General features: G+C 38.9%; 1 protein-coding gene across 6 annotated transcripts in view; it reads right to left on the reverse strand.

The window, feature by feature from the left end:
• MASTL (microtubule associated serine/threonine kinase like) overlaps nucleotides 1–19626 on the reverse strand; it is a 20237-nt gene continuing 611 nt past the window's right edge. The window contains exons 1-13 of one of the 6 annotated variants that reach the window (XM_086861684.1): nucleotides 17406–18991; nucleotides 16600–16737; nucleotides 14921–15060; nucleotides 14095–14183; nucleotides 12638–12744; nucleotides 12193–12328; nucleotides 11433–11605; nucleotides 8999–10234; nucleotides 8129–8267; nucleotides 6640–6654; nucleotides 4750–4863; nucleotides 4558–4659; nucleotides 1–3125 (exon numbers count right to left, since the gene is read on the reverse strand). In XM_086861684.1, the coding sequence (XP_086717810.1) occupies nucleotides 2968–3125; nucleotides 4558–4659; nucleotides 4750–4863; nucleotides 6640–6654; nucleotides 8129–8267; nucleotides 8999–10234; nucleotides 11433–11605; nucleotides 12193–12328; nucleotides 12638–12744; nucleotides 14095–14183; nucleotides 14921–15060; nucleotides 16600–16737; nucleotides 17406–17876 (3018 nt within the window). In that variant the 5' untranslated portion in view covers nucleotides 17877–18991 and the 3' untranslated portion in view covers nucleotides 1–2967. Of the gene's footprint in view, nucleotides 3126–4557; nucleotides 4660–4749; nucleotides 4864–6639; nucleotides 6655–8128; nucleotides 8268–8998; nucleotides 10235–11432; nucleotides 11606–12192; nucleotides 12329–12637; nucleotides 12745–14094; nucleotides 14184–14920; nucleotides 15061–16010; nucleotides 16738–17222; nucleotides 18992–19626 lie in introns of those variants that run through there. The other 5 variants (XM_086861731.1, XM_023920130.2, XM_086861691.1 and 2 more) reach the window with 5 other exon arrangements.

Below are 19626 nucleotides of genomic sequence, written 5' to 3' on the forward strand. Positions count from 1 at the left end.
TGCAGAAGCAATAGCACAGCTGTACTATTTTATTTTATATATTTACACAAATGTAAAGTGAATTTTTGAAGTATGAATTTTAAAGTAAGTGCAAAGTGAACTTTTGGAGAATGAGTAGAGATGAAAAGAATTTTATTGCCAGAGTAACCATGGGTAAACCTGACCATGCTGAAACTGGAACCTCTGAGCTCAACAAGACGTGGCAGCACTTCAGCACCTCGGCCCCCAGGCACCTAGGGGCTGGGAATAACTGTCCAAGATTGCTGCTTCTGTGCATCAAAGTGCAACACTGATCTCTCCAGTAGTTCTCAGATGGACTGTGCTAATGGCTGATCAACTGTCTCCCAAGATAACCTGGAAGCCTACCGAGTTTAAATGTACTATGCACATAAAGAAAGTTTAGGCCTTCAGGAAGCCCCATGTAACAGCTGGAGCACTTGCCAAGTGGTATTCCACAGCTTCTAAGGATCAGAAACTTTTGCCAGCCTACAAAATTTGTAGATCATTACTAATGAGAAGAAACACTAAATCTCTTCCAGTTACTACATTATACATTTTAAACTTTTACCTGTAGTATCTCTCACTTGTTCAAGCAACAAGTGGGACAAAAAATGGGAAAACAAATGGGGAATGAGTTGATAAGGAATTCCATCTTGAACAATAAAGCCACTATTCACCTTTTTACAAAAAAGCCCCACAAACCAAAAACACCCCACAACAAACAAAACTACATCACAAATCTCAACAATCAATATGACATTCAACTCCATGTTTGCTATGACCAGGATAAATGCAAGATAATAAAGAGAACAGGGTATTGCTGTATTTTCAGGGCTAATTGTGTGAAATTTGAATTTTGGACAGCAGTGTAGTGATAACTTTATATCAAACATTAAGATTTGTCAATTGGCCTATTTACTGTTCTACAGAGTCTATGTTTTTGTATTGCATTAATCAACTGGTAGAAACCCCACAATTTTCTTTTAGGATAAGGTTTCTATAGAAGCTTACTTGACCCTTGTAGATGATTAAGAACTATTACAAGGGGTTAGAAAAGAGTATACCAGTGCAAGGATTTTCTTCCACCTTGATAGGAATGTGTTATACTGCCAAATGGGAGCAGGTGTAACCATTTGTAAAGCACTGAAGACAAAAACCTGTTGTGTTCAGTTTATATTATTTCTTCAACATGTAAGCATAGTTAATTCTTGTAAGACTTGCTTTCTTAAACTAAAGTACTAGAAATGGAAGAATAAATTGCATAAACTACCAGTGATTAAGGTATCCTCTTACCCCAGTTTATATATTCTAACATGAAAACCACTGTAGAACTTCTCATGACTTTCAGAGAATGTTGTCTATGAATACTGCTTCAGTAGTGCTTTAATTTGTTTTCCATCATGTAATAATTCCAGTGAGACTGAACAATTTTAGAAGTTTTCTGAAACTGCAGTCCTTAGCAAAGGGAGTGAGATTCACTGTATGCTTTGCAACTCGCCAAGATTCTGTTTCACAAATTTGAGTTATCACACCAAGAGCTGGAATTGGTCATTCTGAGCTCTTCAGGCCTTTCTAGGAAACTTCCTTTTTCTTCACCATTCCCATTCCTTTCTCAGCAACCTGAGAGGACAGCCTGGCAGACACTATTTGCTCAGAATTCCATCAATAAATCTTGTCTTCCAAGAAGCAGGGTAATGAAGGGACAACTCACTGCCGCTACAGAAAGAGTCACTTCATGAAACCAAAAGGCACTTGGCAAAAATCACTGGCAAAATGTTTGGCTTCCGGCACATGGCCCTTGGCTGACAACACCATCTAGCACAAATGATCTTTATCTAACATGTATTAACCTAAAAAATTAAAATCTTTAAGTTAGAGATACCTATGCAAGAAAAATACTGAAGATTATTTAAACAGGATTATCTACAAATAAACCTCTAAAACGCAACAGACACAAGTTTTGTATTGGATTTAAAGATAAATTTAAATATACTTCCCCCTAATTCAGGTTTATACAGAATATACACTTCTATCTTATATTCTAGTCAAAATCTAAGCTCTGGCTGTGGGTTTACAGAACAGTCTGTTAGCCTACAATATATTGTGGTCTTTAATATTTGTCAGCTTCAATATGAAAAGTACTTGTTAGAAAACAAAAAAATCACTTTTCATCTGACACAAGTGAGTACACACACACTGGCCATTTTCTATATAAAGCCATTAACTACTAAAATGTATGTTCAGTCCAGCTTCCTACAGCCCAAGTGGTTACAACTCAGCAACTTGAGCAGAGCATTAACAGACTTGCCCCAAGTATCCTCTCCTTGTCCCGTTTCTCTAAGACACGATAATAACCAGAGGAACTCCTGCCAATCTCATGTGCCACTTCTAGCTGAATTAACTTGGAACACCATTGTATCTTCTCATCCCTTCTTGGCAATAAGACAAACAGGAGACAAGACATTTCAATGCTGCATTAATATTTCAATTTTCCACCTTGAATAGAAATGACCAGTTTTACACAGTAGATATATATTCACACTGGTCAGAAAGGCCTGCTCTCAAACCAGCTTGCCACCATACTGAACCACCAATATATAAGTTATTAATTAGATACAATTACAATTCCTTTATATCCTTTCCCCATTATGTTTAACTGGGAAATAACTCCACACTTCCTAAATGGAATAATTCATTGCTATTAAAAAGCCCCAAGAGTTATTAGCTCCAAGAAATGCAATGCTCTGGCCTCTTAGTAAGGTGCATCAAGATAAAAAGTAGCACAAAGGCACTTATTACCAGTTTCATACAGTAGTTTCACTTTAGCATAAAGGAACCTATAATAAAAATAGACTGGTAACTTGAAACACACTAAATTCAGCAAGGAAACTTAGTCAAGATCAAACCAGGGTTACAAGACAATCTGTAAGTGTGCAAAACTATGGAGAATGTTCAGTTATCTTGATGCTATAAGCTAAATCCAGACACAGTCAGGTGCTGAGCATTGTTTCTAGCTTCAAAGTAAGAGGTGTCAGTCTCATCATCCGGCTGAGGTATAAACGGCATGGTTTGATTCTGGAGATTATCCCAGTCCACCCCGTGAAAGAGTGGGTGATGCTTCAGTTCTGAAACAGAAGTTCACATAAGCATTATCAACTTCCTTATGTCCAAGCCCCATAGTCACTTTGTTCCACCATCTACAATTGCCAGTAGATTTGCTCTATGTTCCTTTTTAGAAGTTCATGAAAGTGCAAACTGAAACTGGGCTTTGATTACCCCCAACTTTAGTAGGATCAAACTGTTGGCAGGACGAATAGCTGCAACCCCCGTCCAGGGAACCTGTTCCACACAGTTCCACTGAGCCAAAAGCAGCTTTAAAGCTGCTCTTACCCAGAAAAATTGAATTTAGAGAAGCACAGTGCTACAACGTAACTGGGATTTCCCAGTACAAGAGGCTTCATCCTGTAGCAACAAAAGGGAGAGCACAAATTTTGGAGAGGGGAGGGAAGATGATGGTGAAGGAAACTTAGGTACAAGAAGAAAAACTTAATGATAACTACTCATCCAACTTCACTTCAGCAGACTATAAACTGGACAAAGAGGCCAGATACAGTTGTAAGTCTTAACAAAAAATGAATTTTGAAGAAGCAGATAGGAAGAAACCATTATGTCATCTATTTCAAAATTCTGCCCTTGACAGGCAATTAGATTTCACTCTAAAATCCAGAAATAAAGACAATAACATGTGTTTAACTAAAACACCTTCAAATGGCTTTTTGAGAACTATCAAACCCATAGGATTTTCTGTTGACATAATAATCTTCATTCATAATCTTGTGCCTTCTCTATTTTAATTTGGCTTTATTTCAGCTTCTAGCATTTAGTCTCTTTATGTGTAAGCATTTCCATAGTAATTTCCTTTTTCAGTGATTTGCTGAGCAGTTCTCATAAGATTTCTTTCTCTATTTCTGAAATATCTCACTCTAAATTTCTTTCCATTATCAACCATTTTTAATAAAAAATTGTTAACAATAGCAAATGTTTAAGCCCCTCTAAAAGGGAAAAAAAAGTAGACTTTATTCAGTACATATTGTCCAATTTTGTATTATCCTATGCATTCAGCAAAGACAGGCTGAAAGAAAAAGCTGCTCTCTCTAAATTAACTGCTTGTTGTAGAAGGCTTCTCTCCCAAACTATCATCCTCTAATCAAGGTTCCCAATATCATGTAGGTTAAAAATTCCAAATACCCATTAGATAAGACAGAACTTTGGCACATCAGATGTCAAACACTAAAAATGTGTAGCAGAACAGCAGTAAAGCAAAATGGAAGTTCAATTAAAAAACTAAAAACCAACGAAACAACCCAGCCTCAGAATTACCTTGTTCAGAAAGGAAAAATCCCACAAGAAATACAGAAATACCACAACTTCTTAAGTGCTGCAGTACAATACATGGAACCTAGTGAGGTATTGAAGTTTACTAGTCTAAGTTTCAGGAGGAGGAGATCACCACTTAAAAATCTGGAATTAGTTGCAAAGAACCATTTTAATACTAACCCTTCAGTCCAGCTCTCTTAGTAGTGTCAATTGTTAGAAGAATACCTATTGCATTCTGGGCATTTTCAGACAGCTTTTCTTCACCCTCAGGCCAGGGAATATCTACAGACAAAGATACAATTGAGTTGGTAACTCAAACTATAAAACAAATACTGGAAATATACACTTACCCTGATTATTGAAACAGATTACCTCTTTTCAAAATATTTTGGAAGACCTGTGTTGGTGTTTCGTCATTAAAAGGTGGAATTCCGGTTAGAAACTCAAACAGACAAACTCCAAGGGCCCACCAGTCTACAGCAGAACCTGATAAAACAAATCCACATCATTACATCTACATAAATGATACTTGCAAAGACTTAAAAATTAGCAAAAACTGAAGGGTGTTTAAATTCTGCAAGTTTCTGGAAAATTATGATGAGACAAGTTGCATTTAATATTCATGCAGATTAAAAATATATAAAAATATTTTTTAAAGCCACTTTGCTCCTTAATTCATTATAGGTAACACTGGGGTTTACTGCTAAAACCAAGGGGGCTCTTAGTAACAATCTAATTATCAACTCCCATCACAGAGAACCCAGGAGCTGACTTCTCCAAGAGATTGTCTTGTGATAAGAAACAGATGCCTCATGACTAGAGCCTGGATGAGTGCTCCATGTTGCCGCCTGTGCCCTTCTCTCAGTTATTTTAAAAGTCTCCAAAACTTTAGACTACTGAACTTAATTTTTGTTATGGCGAACATCATGAAGACAGCTTGCATAAATGAGCCAGCGCACATGAAGCTGGCATTGCCTTCCATTACACTGAATTGACTGGGGCAATGTGTAGCTAGCTATCTGCTTTGTTATTCAATAGTTCTAGTTTTCCACATTCCAGGGTTTTGTCTTTTTGCCAGTCTCTCCTGTTAACCTACATACAAACCAGCAGGCAAAGCAATCCCAGACACCACTGCATGCATTCTAAGCTTTCTGCATCTTCAAGACATGCCCACTCTACTGTACAAAGAATAGATGCCATGATTGCTGTTAAAAAAAACCACAACTTGAAAAGATAATAAATCTAATTGTTCTTGTTTTTTTGGCATATAAAAGAACCTAAGATGCTTCCAAGCAAATGAATGTTTTGAGCCATTCCACAAAGACTGTTAAGTTTAGAAATGCTAAAACCCAAAGTGTTTAACCAGTAATCTAATGCACTTTTAGCAACTCCTAACAGCGGTAAGAGTGCCCCACCAAGCTAAGCACATCAAAGCAGTGAGTTCATATCCACTGTTGTTAGAGTACCTGATGTTCAGTAAAATCCTCCCAGCTCCAGTCAAAGTCTAATAAGATCACAACCTGAACAATGTCATAACCAGGTTTCAGCAGCAATTTTTCCACACAAAGTTTAACTAAAATTAGATAAACTCCTACGACATCCCTGTGAAACAGGACCCAGGGACAGCATGAAGCTGTGCCACGGGAGGTTTAGGTGGGATATTAAAAGCTTTTTCACCCAGAGGGTGGCTGGGCACTAGAACAGGCTGCCCAGGGAAGCGGTCACAGCACCAAGCCTGGCAAGGAAAGCATTTGGACAACTCTCTCAGGCACATGGTGTGACTCTTGGGGTTGTCCTGTGCCAGGAGAGGAGCTGGACTCAATTGTTCCTTGTAGGTCCCTTCCAACTTGGGATGTCCTGTGATTCTGTGATTTGAAGTAAGAAGCAGTAACACCAGGTCTTGAGCATCTGAACCTCCTTCACCCACAGGCAAAGTAAATCAGACCGAGTGCAATAAAGTGAAAGGCAGCAATGAGAAAAAGTATCTCTGGCTTTACCTTCTGATACACAATTTAAGAATACTGATTTTCCTTCTGAAGTACATGTTTACATGTGTGATTTCTTATAGCTTAGTCACACTGATATGATGTTTCCTGATTTTGTGAGCATCACACATTTTTATGTGGAGGCATATTGGAAGTGTCTTTCTATAAAGAAACACTGTTCACCCAAACAATGTTCTCAGAAACTGTGATCTGGTTATACTTTGACTGTTCACTTATGCTGGACACTTCACTCCTGCACAGAATATAGAAAACTCACCAGAGATCAGAGTCCCTGCATATGAAAAGACAATGAAGTAAAAATATTACAATTATTGTCAAAAACACCAAACAAATACAAACACTGAATATCAAGTATGATTCTCAGAAGGCAAGGGAATGAATTTTTTTTTCTAAGGTAGTATTCCACAATAAAGAAAGATGGCAGTGTTAAATCTAAGTTAGAAACAAAAATAAAATAGTTTTGTAATATGATTAATTTAGGATTAACTACATTTACAAGCAGCTCAACACACAAAAAATTCAACGGGGAAAAATTTGAAGTTCCCAAAACCCTAGCTTTGCTGAAGGTATTGCAAGATTTGTAATTTCCTGACACAAACTCCAGACTCTACAAGTTTTCACTGAAGTCCTGAAAACTCAGTAACCACAAAGAAATCACCTTGTGACCAAATTTCACATTGTCTAATCAGCACTAATTACATTTACAAAATATTATTCAGTTTTAACATCTGCCAGATAACCAGGAATCCTAAATGGAAGTGCAAAACAACAACTACATACATTTAGTATTTTCAGTTTTTACCATTAAATTGTTAAATCTCTTCATAGGGTTTTAGTTAACTTATATTAGCAGAATTTTTTTATTCCACAGGACAGTAATCACTACCTCTCAATTAAGGTATCTCTCTCATGTAATTTTCCCAAGACTTGCAGCTCTACAAAACAGTAGTATGCTTTTGAGATGGAAATAAAATGCAATTAAGCATCAATAACTGTACTAGAGATTGATACATGACATTTAATTTTTGTTAACGCTTCTTGCAAGTTAGCAGAAAACTATTTCATACTTTTTGTTAATCTTAGCAGATCTCAGAATCCGAGACAAAAGAATTTATGCCCTTCAAAGTTGTGATATTTTAGTACAGTATTTTGAAAAGAAACCCAAAAAACCAACCTCCAAAAATTTGTCAACTATTATTGCACCCTTATACAGAAAATCCTGTCAGATATCTGAAGTGTTTCACAAGGTCACTCAACCCAATAAATTATATTAAGGCAACTTCATAAAATTGTCTGGCTTCACATAACACTTCAATATCAATAAACGCAGAAGACATTCTAAAAATCATTGGAGGCTTAAGCCTTTTAGTCTAAAATTTCACAAAATTCCCCCTTTCCCAAAGAATCTTTAGAGGGACTCAGATTAGTGTTAAAATTAGTCTAAACAATAGACCAAGTTGCTACTCCTAAGCAACATACAAGTCTCAGGCTGCCAAAGCAGTTTCCAGTGCTGACTGGCAAGCAAGACTGTGATGGACAGCCAAAACTTGTGGTTATGAGAAAGCAGCAAATGAATTGAAGGAGCAGCTGAAGTAAACACAGCCATCCATGATGACAAAAGCTTAGCACTAGCTATTTCTGAAGAATTCCCAATCTTATTGCTTGAAGGGTTTACATTTCTACAGATCTTTAGAAATGTAAAGATGTCACTTTTCAGGTACTGGCAGATGGCTGGTTTGTCTTACCATGAGGCTGTGTCAAAAGCAGCTCAGGTGCCAGGTAGTCTGGAGTCCCCAGGATGCGTTCACCTTCTACGGGGGCAGCTCCTCTTCGAACACTCTTTGGAGTCCTGTACGGTGTGCCAGCATCCCCTCGATGAGGGGTCTGAAAAGATGAGACAATGGTTTCAGATGTCAAATAAAACCAGCTCAGAAACTCCCATCTCCATGTTTAGTCGTGGATACTGATACTTACGTTCAAGTCAAGAACAAGCCACAAAACAGTCCCTGAAAAGCACATGTGAAATGTGCTTCCATTGCTTTATCTCAACAGTCTTGAAGCACAAAGATGTCTACTCTTTGAGAAATTTTTCCCTAAGTTCTTCCTCCAGTGTCACATCCAGCAGCTATCACAGTTTATGTCTCTGTAATAGACTTGTAACTGACACTTGACAGAATACATTACACCATTACTTTTACCAGGATTAAAAAAAAGCAAGTAGCAGGTACAGTGGTAGTTACCAGCAGCTGAAGAGCATTCATAGACAGTTTTGATGGATTATTTGGCAGGATAATAACTGTGCTTGGAGCAGAATGAGACAAAATAGCACAGGATGTTAAAATCAGTTCACTGTAACAGCAAAGATTTCTCAGAGATGGGCAGTCAATGCATGTTGAGCCAAGCAAAACAATGAACATAAATCTACTGCTAAATTCTTACAGAAATTATAATTTTGGCCACACAAGTGCAGAAAGGAAACCCTGCCAACAAAGATCATTTTGACAGACTATCTCAACTTACTTGAGTTTTTCCTAAATTTACCACTGAAATAATTTCAGGTCCCTAATGTCCAATGCATGCACAAAGTCTCTATCTACCAAAGTCTCCTTACGTACCTGATAGATGTGATATGGTCTTCCTTTCTGTAATGGAGTGATAGCTGTTGGGTAAGAGCCACTGCAAGCGGGTGAAAGATCTGTTATATCTAAGGAAGTCATGCTGCATGGCTCAGATATATTGGATATATTGATTGGACTATTATAACTCCGAAAAACAACAGCATTTTTTTTTAAGAGACTCAGTGCTTCCATCATCTTTTCTGAAGGAGAAGATACTGTGTCAAGGTAAGTTTCTTCCATGTGTTTCTGGTCATTATCCTTTTTCTGATGCAATGGCTTGCAGTCCTGGACTGTATGTGCCTCCTCTCCATTCTGCGAGACACCTTGGGACTCTGGTGATGTTATTAGCACACCTTCAGATTTTGGTTCCTCAAAGGAGAGGTCTTTAACACTTCTGTCCAAATCTAAAAGCTGTTTTTCTAGATGGCTTTCTGTAACAGACACTTCAGGAAGTAAGTCAGAATCTGCACTGAAGACACCTAAAGGTTTTTCATCATCAGTGCCTAAAAAACTTGAGTTCAGGTACTCCTTTTCATCATCCTTTCCACAGTCTGCATCCAGATCACACATAAGATTTTTAGCTACAGTTGGAGTAAGCGATCTTTCCACTGTTTCCTGGTTATTAATAAAACTCCCAACTTCTTCCTTGCTTTTGCAGGTGTCAGATAGGCATCTGTCATTACAAAGCATTAAGGATTGAATTTCTGTTGTCAAACCTGTCCCTTTGTTTGTTGGAAATTCTGAGATTTGACAGCCACGTTTATATTCTGCATTGCTTTTTTTAACATAGTTAAGTTCCTGACAAGGACTAGTGTCAACTGATTCAAAGCTTCTTTTTACACCTGGCTTTTCAAACATTTCTTCTTCTTTGACAGGCTCATTCTGCCTTGAAAGTGATTGTTGTAGTCTGGAAGTCTCTGCTGTTTCGTAAGTCATGTCTCTTTTATTTACACAGACTTTTTCTTTCCAAATCTTATTTTCAGAAATACACTTTCTTACTACACCTTTCACATCCAGTGTGCTCACAGGAGTATCTAGTATACTCAAATGCCCACTTTCCAACTTCTCCCTACTGCCAGAATCATTGCTGGCAATGGGAGAAATGGCAGACTCAAGTTCTTCTTTCTTTAAAACTTCAGTACCTTTGCTGTTTGGCAACGTAACATTTGAAAAGAGAGCTGACCCACTGGTACTGGTTTTGCATGTTGCAGAACGAGGTTCATCTTCACTTCGCTGCAAAAAAGCACATTAGGTTTTGAGTATCAAGAAAAAATATGATTACAACAGTATAGAAACGTTTATTTTGAAATACTTTATTACAACCTCCATAATGAAATGCAGTTTTGAAAGTGTTACTCATTCTAACTACTGCTAGTGAAAAAGCATACTCCAAAATACAAAAAAAAATCAACACCAAATTAAGGATAAATGATAATTTGACTTTTTTTAAGAACATAAAATAAGCTTGCTAGAATACAATACAAAATCTTATATTTTTAAACATCAAAGGATGAAAAAATGGAGCAAGAAGCTGTATTTGTGATTTTATTTTAAGATTTTTTTATTTTAAGAATTTTTAAGTTTTTAAGAAGTTTTCAGTTTCCAAGAAAGTCCAAAGGAAAGAACCCCATTATAGTACCCTGTGGTACTATAATCAGAGGAGACAAAAGGAAAATCTGACATTACTAATGTTTTGATAACACAATACTGAAACCAAGGCCTAAGGAACAGATAGATACAGAACAATAAATTGTTTTAAATGTAAGTTGTTCTCCATGCTCTAAATAGGAATCATGGCAAGGAACTACATGGCATAACAGCATTTTTTTTTAGCTTTGTGTTTGTGCAGAATTTCATTAACACATTAAAATAGGATAAAATATTTTAGGATAAAATATTATCAAATATAATTATTGGTGTTAGGTTAGTTGATACAAAACACTTCAGTAATAAAAGCCTTAAACTTTTCAGTTTAATAGCTAGTAGAAATTTGAAGTGGATTTTATTGTTTTCCCAAGTTCTGTCTTTTAAAGAAATTCTTTCACCCACAATGCTGAGCAGAAAAAGCTACAGGGCTAAGGTCAGCTTCCAAAAAAACTCTGCTCCCAGCAGTGCCCACCTTGTGCAGCATAGGGCTAAAACATGATTGTCAGTGAAGCCTTCTCTTTCAGTCCTTTGCTGCAGGCTCAATAGGATTTTCTTCTCCTGTTATATTACACAGGACTAATATTTGTTTGAAGAAAAAGGTTATATTGGTTTGATCCAAAATCCTACTCAACACAAATTATAGGCCCTGCTCCTTCTACTGTAGGAAAGCTTCTCAACACTTGAAATAACTGAGGCAAGTAAGCAAGTGGAAGACATTTGCAACACTCTATACACAAGTACAAACTAATTTTAATTTAGAGTGGGAAGATGAAACAGTCCTGACCTCTATATCTTTCCCACATCTGGGGCTGCTACAGTTTTCTGATTCCACACTGGACAGGTTTGTGTGAGACTGACTACCGAGGCTGGCGGTACCAAACCTGTTTCTTGACTGAAGCAGAGTAGGAGTTAAACTCCTCGCTGGCATCACAGGTGTTAATTGAGAATTATCCAGATCTTAAGAGAAAAAAAAATAAAATGTTGATACAAACAGGCAACATATACTAACTTCACACTATGCTAAGCTTTCACATCAAAGGAAGCTAAGGAAAGCTATGCATGACAACAATTTCTCTTGTCACGTTTCCTGCATAGTCGATTCAAGCATTTCTTTAATTAGGAACTTGCAAAGAATGTAAAAGCAGTACAACCATTAGCAGCATAGTTGCCTTCTTTCTCGTTTCAGGTGAGAAACGAGAAAGCAGAAAGAGAAGACAATTTAAATGAAGACATACATTGCTATATTCAACAATTTTCAGTGAAAGTATGACAAGACCTGACACTATTTCCATAAAATGTTAAAGCGTGATTTTGAATTCAGGGGTCATGATTTGAAAAAAGCCAATCAAACAAAACCACTCAGAAGATGATATAAGTAGAGTAGGTGAAAGCATGCCAGATGTAAAGCACTGGGAGAATGGTGGAAAGAAAGACACCAATAGGATCACACCTTTTATGAAGTGGGTCCAAACTATTCATATAAAATTAAAAGATCAGAACCTTACAGCGAGAGTATTCCTCAGCAGAAGGCCTGGTATACTCACATGGTTTGAATAATTTAGTTGAAAGAGGGGTATTTTCCTTTTGGGCCATAGGGACAGGAGAAACCACTCCATGCAGACTGTCAGATGATGGACTTGATTTTTGCCCTGGCACTTTCATTCCTACAGGGGGAGTATGCTAACAAGCAGAAAGAAGCATAGTTAAAAGTTAATAGAGTCTGAACAAATTGTCAGTCCAGGACTGAGAGTGTAACTTCACCCATTCTTTATGATGTTTGCATGGGTTTGGCCATGCAAAAAGTCAGCAATTCAAAATACAGTCCAAGGTAATCACATCAGAATGTCAAAGTCATCTAAACATAACCTAAGTCAGTCTACGAGCTGGGAGAAGAGATGCAAGAATAACCTTATCATGCCAACTACTGAATTTAAGATAGTAAATAAACTAAAAGGATTAAGTACTTCAAATACAGTGAAAATTACTTACAAAGCCCAGAGAACTGATAAGAGACAACAACTGTCCTGGAGTACGTGAGTAGTCCTGTTTTGGCTTTGCCATTGATGGGGTAGTAAGGATATCTATCATATTTATCTCTACAGAAGAAAAAAAACCAAAATCAAATAGGTCGGGTTTTCATTTTGATATTAAACAAAGGCAAAGTTGTAGACATTTACTTAAGTTTCATGAAAAGGAAAGAAAAGGAAAGAAAAAATTTAGCCACATACTCAACAAACATACAAATGAAGCCACCAAAACCAATTGAAGATTTACCTGTACATTCTTATTTAACACAAGGTGGTTTTTTTTTGTACATCCATACATTTATATGTACAGAAGCTGTAGAAGTCAAAGTCCTTTCCCAACATACTAGGCTAAAAGCACTACATTTTCTAATTTGATATCAGCTTTGGTTTTTAGGCAGCAGTTCCATCTTATGGCTTGTGGACAGGATACTAAATTTGATTCCAAACCTTCCATCTCTCCAAAAAAAAAAATCTCAAAAAAGCTACACAAGAATTTTTAATAGGTGAAAATACAACCTTAGGTACTTTTTTTTGTTCACTAGCAGTAAGTAGTTTTAAAGTTTACATATAACGTTCAACTAGACACAATAATCTGTCCCATTAGAACATCAGTTAAAGCAGTACATCATAAAAAATACAGAAAACCTACAATTTTCATTTATATTCTTAAAAGCATGAATCAGACTCCATAGACAACTTTGAATTTCTATGTTCCTTCAACTGTATAGAAAGGATGTGCTCTCCAGCGGCTGTCTCAAAAAACCTGGACTGGTGCTGTGCAGAATAAGTTTGGATGATCTGGCTAAGGAGGTACAAACCAGGTCAGAAATTGACTATTCACCCTAATATCTGCAGCCTGTGCCAGAGAGTCAAGGCTATTCAGCTATGGTTTCTGCTTGAAAAGAGAATATTCACATGCCAAAGCACTGATCTAATCTTCTGTTATGGACTTAGCACCTCCCCTTATCCCTCAAATTAATGTCTGGAATGTCCCAGTTAATTTATTGGAAATTAATTTACATAGGACTGAGATACATAAACTGAAGGGCAGAAGTAGTCAGAGAAACGGGAACAAGTCAAAATTATTCATTCACCCTTTGAAATCTCCTAGCGGACTTCAGAAAACTTGGAAATCCATATCCCTCCAAAGAAAGGGCTCCAGATAGTATTTCATACAACCATCACATTCATAGTCCCAATGAATAAATATTTTACCTTCTGAAGTGCAATGCAAAGAGCAGTCCCCTTACTAGGATGTTGCTAATCAGTACTTACCTATCAGAAACCAGGTATCACTGCAACTTTTGCACTTATTTAACTAAAAGGTGCCCTTTACAGGAATGTGAAATATTCAAGAATATGGAAATGTGATGCAAAAATACATTTTAATACAAACAAAAGGATAGAAACAACTCTTACCTCTATTCAGAGTAACTCTGGAAAGCCCAAAGTCTGTCAACTTTATATGTCCCTGATTAGAAATAAGCATATTGTCTGGCTTCAAATCCCTGAAAATATTAATATAGCTGAAGTCAGCAAAAAGAGCACTGAACAACATGAAGAAAGTTAACTGACCAGAAACACTCAATAAAAAACATTGGTTACAGTTGTTTAACAGTAACATCTCTTAGCCAGCAGAAGATTCCAATTTGAGGAACACACTAAAAGAACTAAATATATTTAGCATTAAATATGGCACAAACATCTCAGGCTTTGTAAAAATCAGCATTTATGTCAAGAGTTGCATAGTTTGAGCTTCAGCAGGCTCAACAAGCATCCTTCAAAAGTACCACCATCATAACATTCACTAATGTGCAGCTCCTAGAGGTGACAAGCAAACCTCTAGTGAGTTTTCATGTGTGCTCTCTGCAGCACTGCTGAGTGCAAAAAGAACTCTCACTATGGGGGAGCATCAGGGCATTCACTGTCCCTTCGCCCTACAGGTCCATGTGTGCAGTTCCCAGAGGGTTCCTGAACCATCACAGCTGCTAATACAGCACTGGACTGGGAAAGAGCTGGCAGGGGAAATCAGTGTGGGTTTGTGTGCTCAGCACACAGACAGATTTGATTTTAGCCAGTTTTGTGACATTGCCACAGTACACATGTGAACAACGAGCTTCCAGGAGCTCCAGCAAATGAAATGCCTGTGGCAGCTGCCACAATGAAATGGTGATGGTTATGTGTTAGAGTGAAAAAATAAAAAAAACGAACTATCAATACTTATTTGTAAGAAAAAAAAATTCACCTGTGGATTATTCCATGTCTATGAAGATAGTCAAGAGCCAATGCTGCTTCCGAAATATACTTAACAGCCATTTCTTCATCAAAATATCCATAAATATGGAGAAGAGATTTGACATCTCCACCAATAAGGTACTCCATCACCTGTCATTCAAGTATTTTAAATTTTAAATTTAAAACACAATTCAAAATTGCAAGTAAAATACAAAATAACTTTCACCCCTTGAAAAAAATTATTTAAAGGAGCAGAAGCAGATAGAAGTACCTTTGTGCAAAACCTCATTTCCCACACAATACTTTTCACTTGGATAAAATAATTAAAGCTCCATGTAACAGCAGACATGAAACATTTTCATTACATTTAATTTAGACCATTTGCTTATTTTATTTGCCTAGATTACTTTTAGAAGCTAATTAGAAAGTTGATTATAGCTTTTGAGAGTCAACTGTAGAAAATTTTCTATATTATAAGTGTTATGTATTTCTATATTGAATATTATGCATTTTAACATATATTTATATTCATATATTAACCTATATTTAGCTTAATATTGGATATTCCTATAGTATAGAAAATGAAGTGCAAAGCATTCCTGTGAAACTCATGGCCTGAAGCCAAATACCACCTGATCCATACAAATCAAAGTATCTCAATACTTTATCTTGCAATCATTTATACACAATATTAAATTCAGACCAGAGCTTTGTGAATTAAGTACAAACTGTCAAAAATGCAAACAGTGAGAGTTACTAATTTTTTACACATTTAAGACACATGAAAAAGAGTGAAAAAAATTATACACACCCAAAAAACCATTATGCAGACACATTATGATGGCCCACGTCATATTTAAAATAAAATAGAAGTCAGCAGGGCTTCTGAAACTCACTCTTTGATTTCAAGAATGCATTTATGGGGTTTTGGTCAGGAAATCTCACAAGTACTTACATTCCAAAACACAATATTCTTCTGCATATAAACAAATATATACACTCACACATGGTTCTAGCATCTCCTTTACAAATCCTTCACCCCAAAGTCTTATACTCCACATAGCAGTTCAGAGATTCCAGAAAAAGAAGCCTTTGCTTACATGCAGAATGCATTGTAGGAGTACATAGCAACCTTGTTTGTTTCATCAAGCTGTTCCCTGTGTGTGCTTACAGCAATCCACACAAATTGTGCCAGACCCTTTGCAGACAGTGTGAATCCTTATGTGGAGACAGTATATAAACATATACACAAGTCCTGCTGTGCTCCACAGTGCTCCATGTGGACCAGCATTTAGTTTTGCCACTCAGTTATCATCTTGTCATGCAGGCCAACAACCATAACAAAATTGGAGCACCAGCAATAAGTAAAATAGATTTCTTTTAAGTGAGCCATGGATATCTTCCAGTCACTTGGCTTCTGCTTGAATAGAGTGATTTCTTGCTTTCCCTAAGATTACTACATCTCTCTAAGACAGAGATTAGAAAAGCTTCTCCTGTAACAGAAGGGAACATGGGTGGAAAGAGACCAAAGACACCAGAAGAAGAGAAATATTTTACTTGTTCAACCATTTTGAGAAAGATGCAAAAGTGACTCAGGAATACCATGGAAAAAATGTTTTGAGATATCACTACAGTTCACATTCAATTTCCATGACTGCCATAAAACGTCACAGCCATTTTTTTACTCACTAAATAGATGTTGTTTGCTGACTGAAGTGAGTAGTATAAGTGCACAATGAACGGACTTTTACTGAGAGCCAATGCATCCCTCTCTGCCTGCACCTGGTGAACCATATTTTTGTTAATCATGTCTGCTTTTTTCATCACCTGAAAAAGAAAACAGAGCACAAAAATGATTTAAGCTCAAAATGCTCATAATAAAACCGTGTACAGACATATAGCTCTGCAGAGCAACACCTGTTTTGCATGACTGCTTTTATGTTTCTTTGTGTACTACGTAGCTTGTTATAATCCTTTAAATGACAAAGTCAAGTTTGCACAAATAATCGGTAAAGCTCTTACTAACGACAAGCTTAGATTTTAGTCCTTTGTGTAACAACATAGAAAATGCGATTAGTTTTTTGTTTAAGCACTCAGCAAGAACGTTTTTCATAATTCATTCCCGTCTTGTCTCTCAGAGGCGGTGCTTTAGCCCCCCGGCAGGCGCAGCAGCCGAGGGGGCTCAGCTCCAGCAGCTGTTTACAAACGAGAAGCCAAAAGCGCTGCGGCCATTGGTCAGGTATTTTGTTATTTCCCCTTATTTAAAGTACTTATAAAAGCAGCTGTCGTTATCAGAGGTCCCCTGATTTTACCCTCCAGGACCCCGGCGAGGTGCGAGCAGGGCACGGCCGTGCGAACAGCGCGTCCCAGGGCACCGGCTGTGCCGGAGCAGCGGCCGCTCCCCGGGGGCCCAGGGCTCATACCGGGGCCCCGCCTCCCCGTCCCCTCGGGACTCCCCTTTCCCGCATGGGGCCGCGACCCCGACGACGCCTCACCTTCACGGCATAGAGCCGGCCCGCCTTGCGGCCCAGGTACACCTTCCCGAAGGCACCGCGGCTGATGGGCTTCACGATGGTGAACTCCTCGATGGAGGGGGGCCGGGGGACCTCGACGCGCGTCGGGCCGGCGGCTGTGGCGGCGCTGGTGCCGGCAGCATCGCCCCGCTCCCCCCCGGGCCGCTCGGGTGCCATGACGCGCCCGCCCCGGGCCCGCCGCGATTCAAAGCGGCCCCGCCCCGCCCGCGCCTTCACCAACGGCAGCGCGAGCTCTCGCGAGACCCCGCGCGGCGGCGGCGGGAGGCGCCGGCCATGGCGCCGCTGGCCGGGAATAGGGAATAGCGCCCGCTCCTGTCCTGTGCTGCCCTCAGAACGTGCCCGTGACAAACCACCGCACCTCCGAGCCGGCTGATCGCTGCTTGGCTCTAGGTTGTAGCTTGCTATGAGCAGGTACTGTGCCCCCATTCCCATGGGAGGCTTGAAGATGCAGGAATTGAACAGAGCTTGGTATGAGACATCACGGAACTGGAAGATCAATTTTGCTTAGAAAGAAGCAACGACTTTGTGTCCACATTATGATTTTCTCATATGCTTCACTCACATCTAAGTTCAAAACACATTTGGACAACACTCGGGCACATGGTGTGATTGTTGTGGTGTCCTTTGCAGGGACTCGATGGTCCTGATGGTCCCTTCCAACTCAAGGATATTCTATTTTCCTATAATTTTCTCACACTTGATAGCTCCAAGATCTGCATGCAAACGGCAGGGCCAGGAGGGCTTGTTGCCAGAGAACATTCCCAGTCCAGATCTCACTACTGCTGTTCATACCTCACTTTAGGCTAGTGATAACTGCTCCCTGGGCGGGTCTATACTGATCAGCAGTTAAATTAATGTAATCGGTTGCATCCCACCAACTCTTGGTTACTTCATCTGCTATTTATCTTAGGCAACGTTGTTCCGCAATTTGTTTTCTTATTTTGGGTATCTCCATGGCTACATTCAGCCTCCCTCTTGTGACAGCAGGGGCAGGGATGGCGTTTACAGGATACTCTGACCTAGCTGCCATCCTGTTCCCAGAGCACAGGCCTTCTGTTTACACTGCACAGCCCTCAGTGTTTACCAGCTTTACTGCTCTCAGCTGTGTTCTAGGTCACTTTTTTAACCCTTGCCTTACTGCTTTTATGTTGGTTTCACATATACATTGCTGTTCCTGTTTCGTTCACAATGATCATAATTGCTCTGTTGCAGTCTGTGCATCAGCAAAGAGCTAACGCTGCAGAGGTTCAGTGCACAACAGCGGGTCTCCTTTCACACAGCAGATTAATCATTAGGCCCTTGTTTTGCTTCAAAATACATCACTTAAAATCTGACCCTACTCAGGGAGGTCTTGCTTGTTACTTGTGAAGGAGAGCTGCTATCCCACAGATCCTAGCAATATGTACAATTTAATGAGAACATGCAGAAAACATGTTTTTAATTAAATTTTTTGTAATGGTATTAAATGCAATTTATCCTTGGCTGTGTTTGTCATTTAACTCTGCAACGTTAGTTTAGGTGTGTCTCACTGGCTGCAATGCCTGTGGAAAAATCCAGCTGAAAGAAGTGGGAGGGGTTGCTTCTTGTGCTGGCACCCTGAGCAGACATGAGGTTATGCCAGCACTGATAGTGCATCAGGAACATGTATTCCACTACAGCCTGAGCTCACTGGAGAGAGTGTAACACCTCTCCCTTCCCTCAAGACAGCATGAGCTGTTGTACAGCTATGTGGAAAACTGCTTCATGGAGTGGATCTAGGCAAACATTCATCACCTTTTAGGACTTTTTGCTGTTGTCAGGTGAGTTTTCTGCCAAATCAGCAAGCTGAGCTATATGACTTTGATCATGAGAGCGTTAGTTGAAAACAGGAGAGATGTACACAAAGGCAAGAGGAGGCAGCAGTGGGGCTGTGCTCACCCAGAGCAGTGTAAATTGCAGTGGGGTAGCACTTCCAGCAAAGAACAGTGGTCAGGTGAAAGAAATAAAACTCTAATAAAACCCCCAAAAATTTGCTTTATGGACCTGCAGATATATGACACCTGCAGCCCTTCCCTTATCCACGGATATAGTTACCTCATCACAGAAGGCCACTAGGTTGGTTGGAGAGGATTTTACTTTGGTGACGCTGTGCTGTCTTGAGTCACCTCCCTATCCTCCATTGCTTTAGAAACACACACTTGGG

Source organism: Cyanistes caeruleus, chromosome 1 (assembly GCF_971803275.1).
Source record: "Cyanistes caeruleus chromosome 1, bCyaCae1.hap1.1, whole genome shotgun sequence".
Lineage (NCBI taxonomy): Eukaryota > Metazoa > Chordata > Aves > Passeriformes > Paridae > Cyanistes > Cyanistes caeruleus.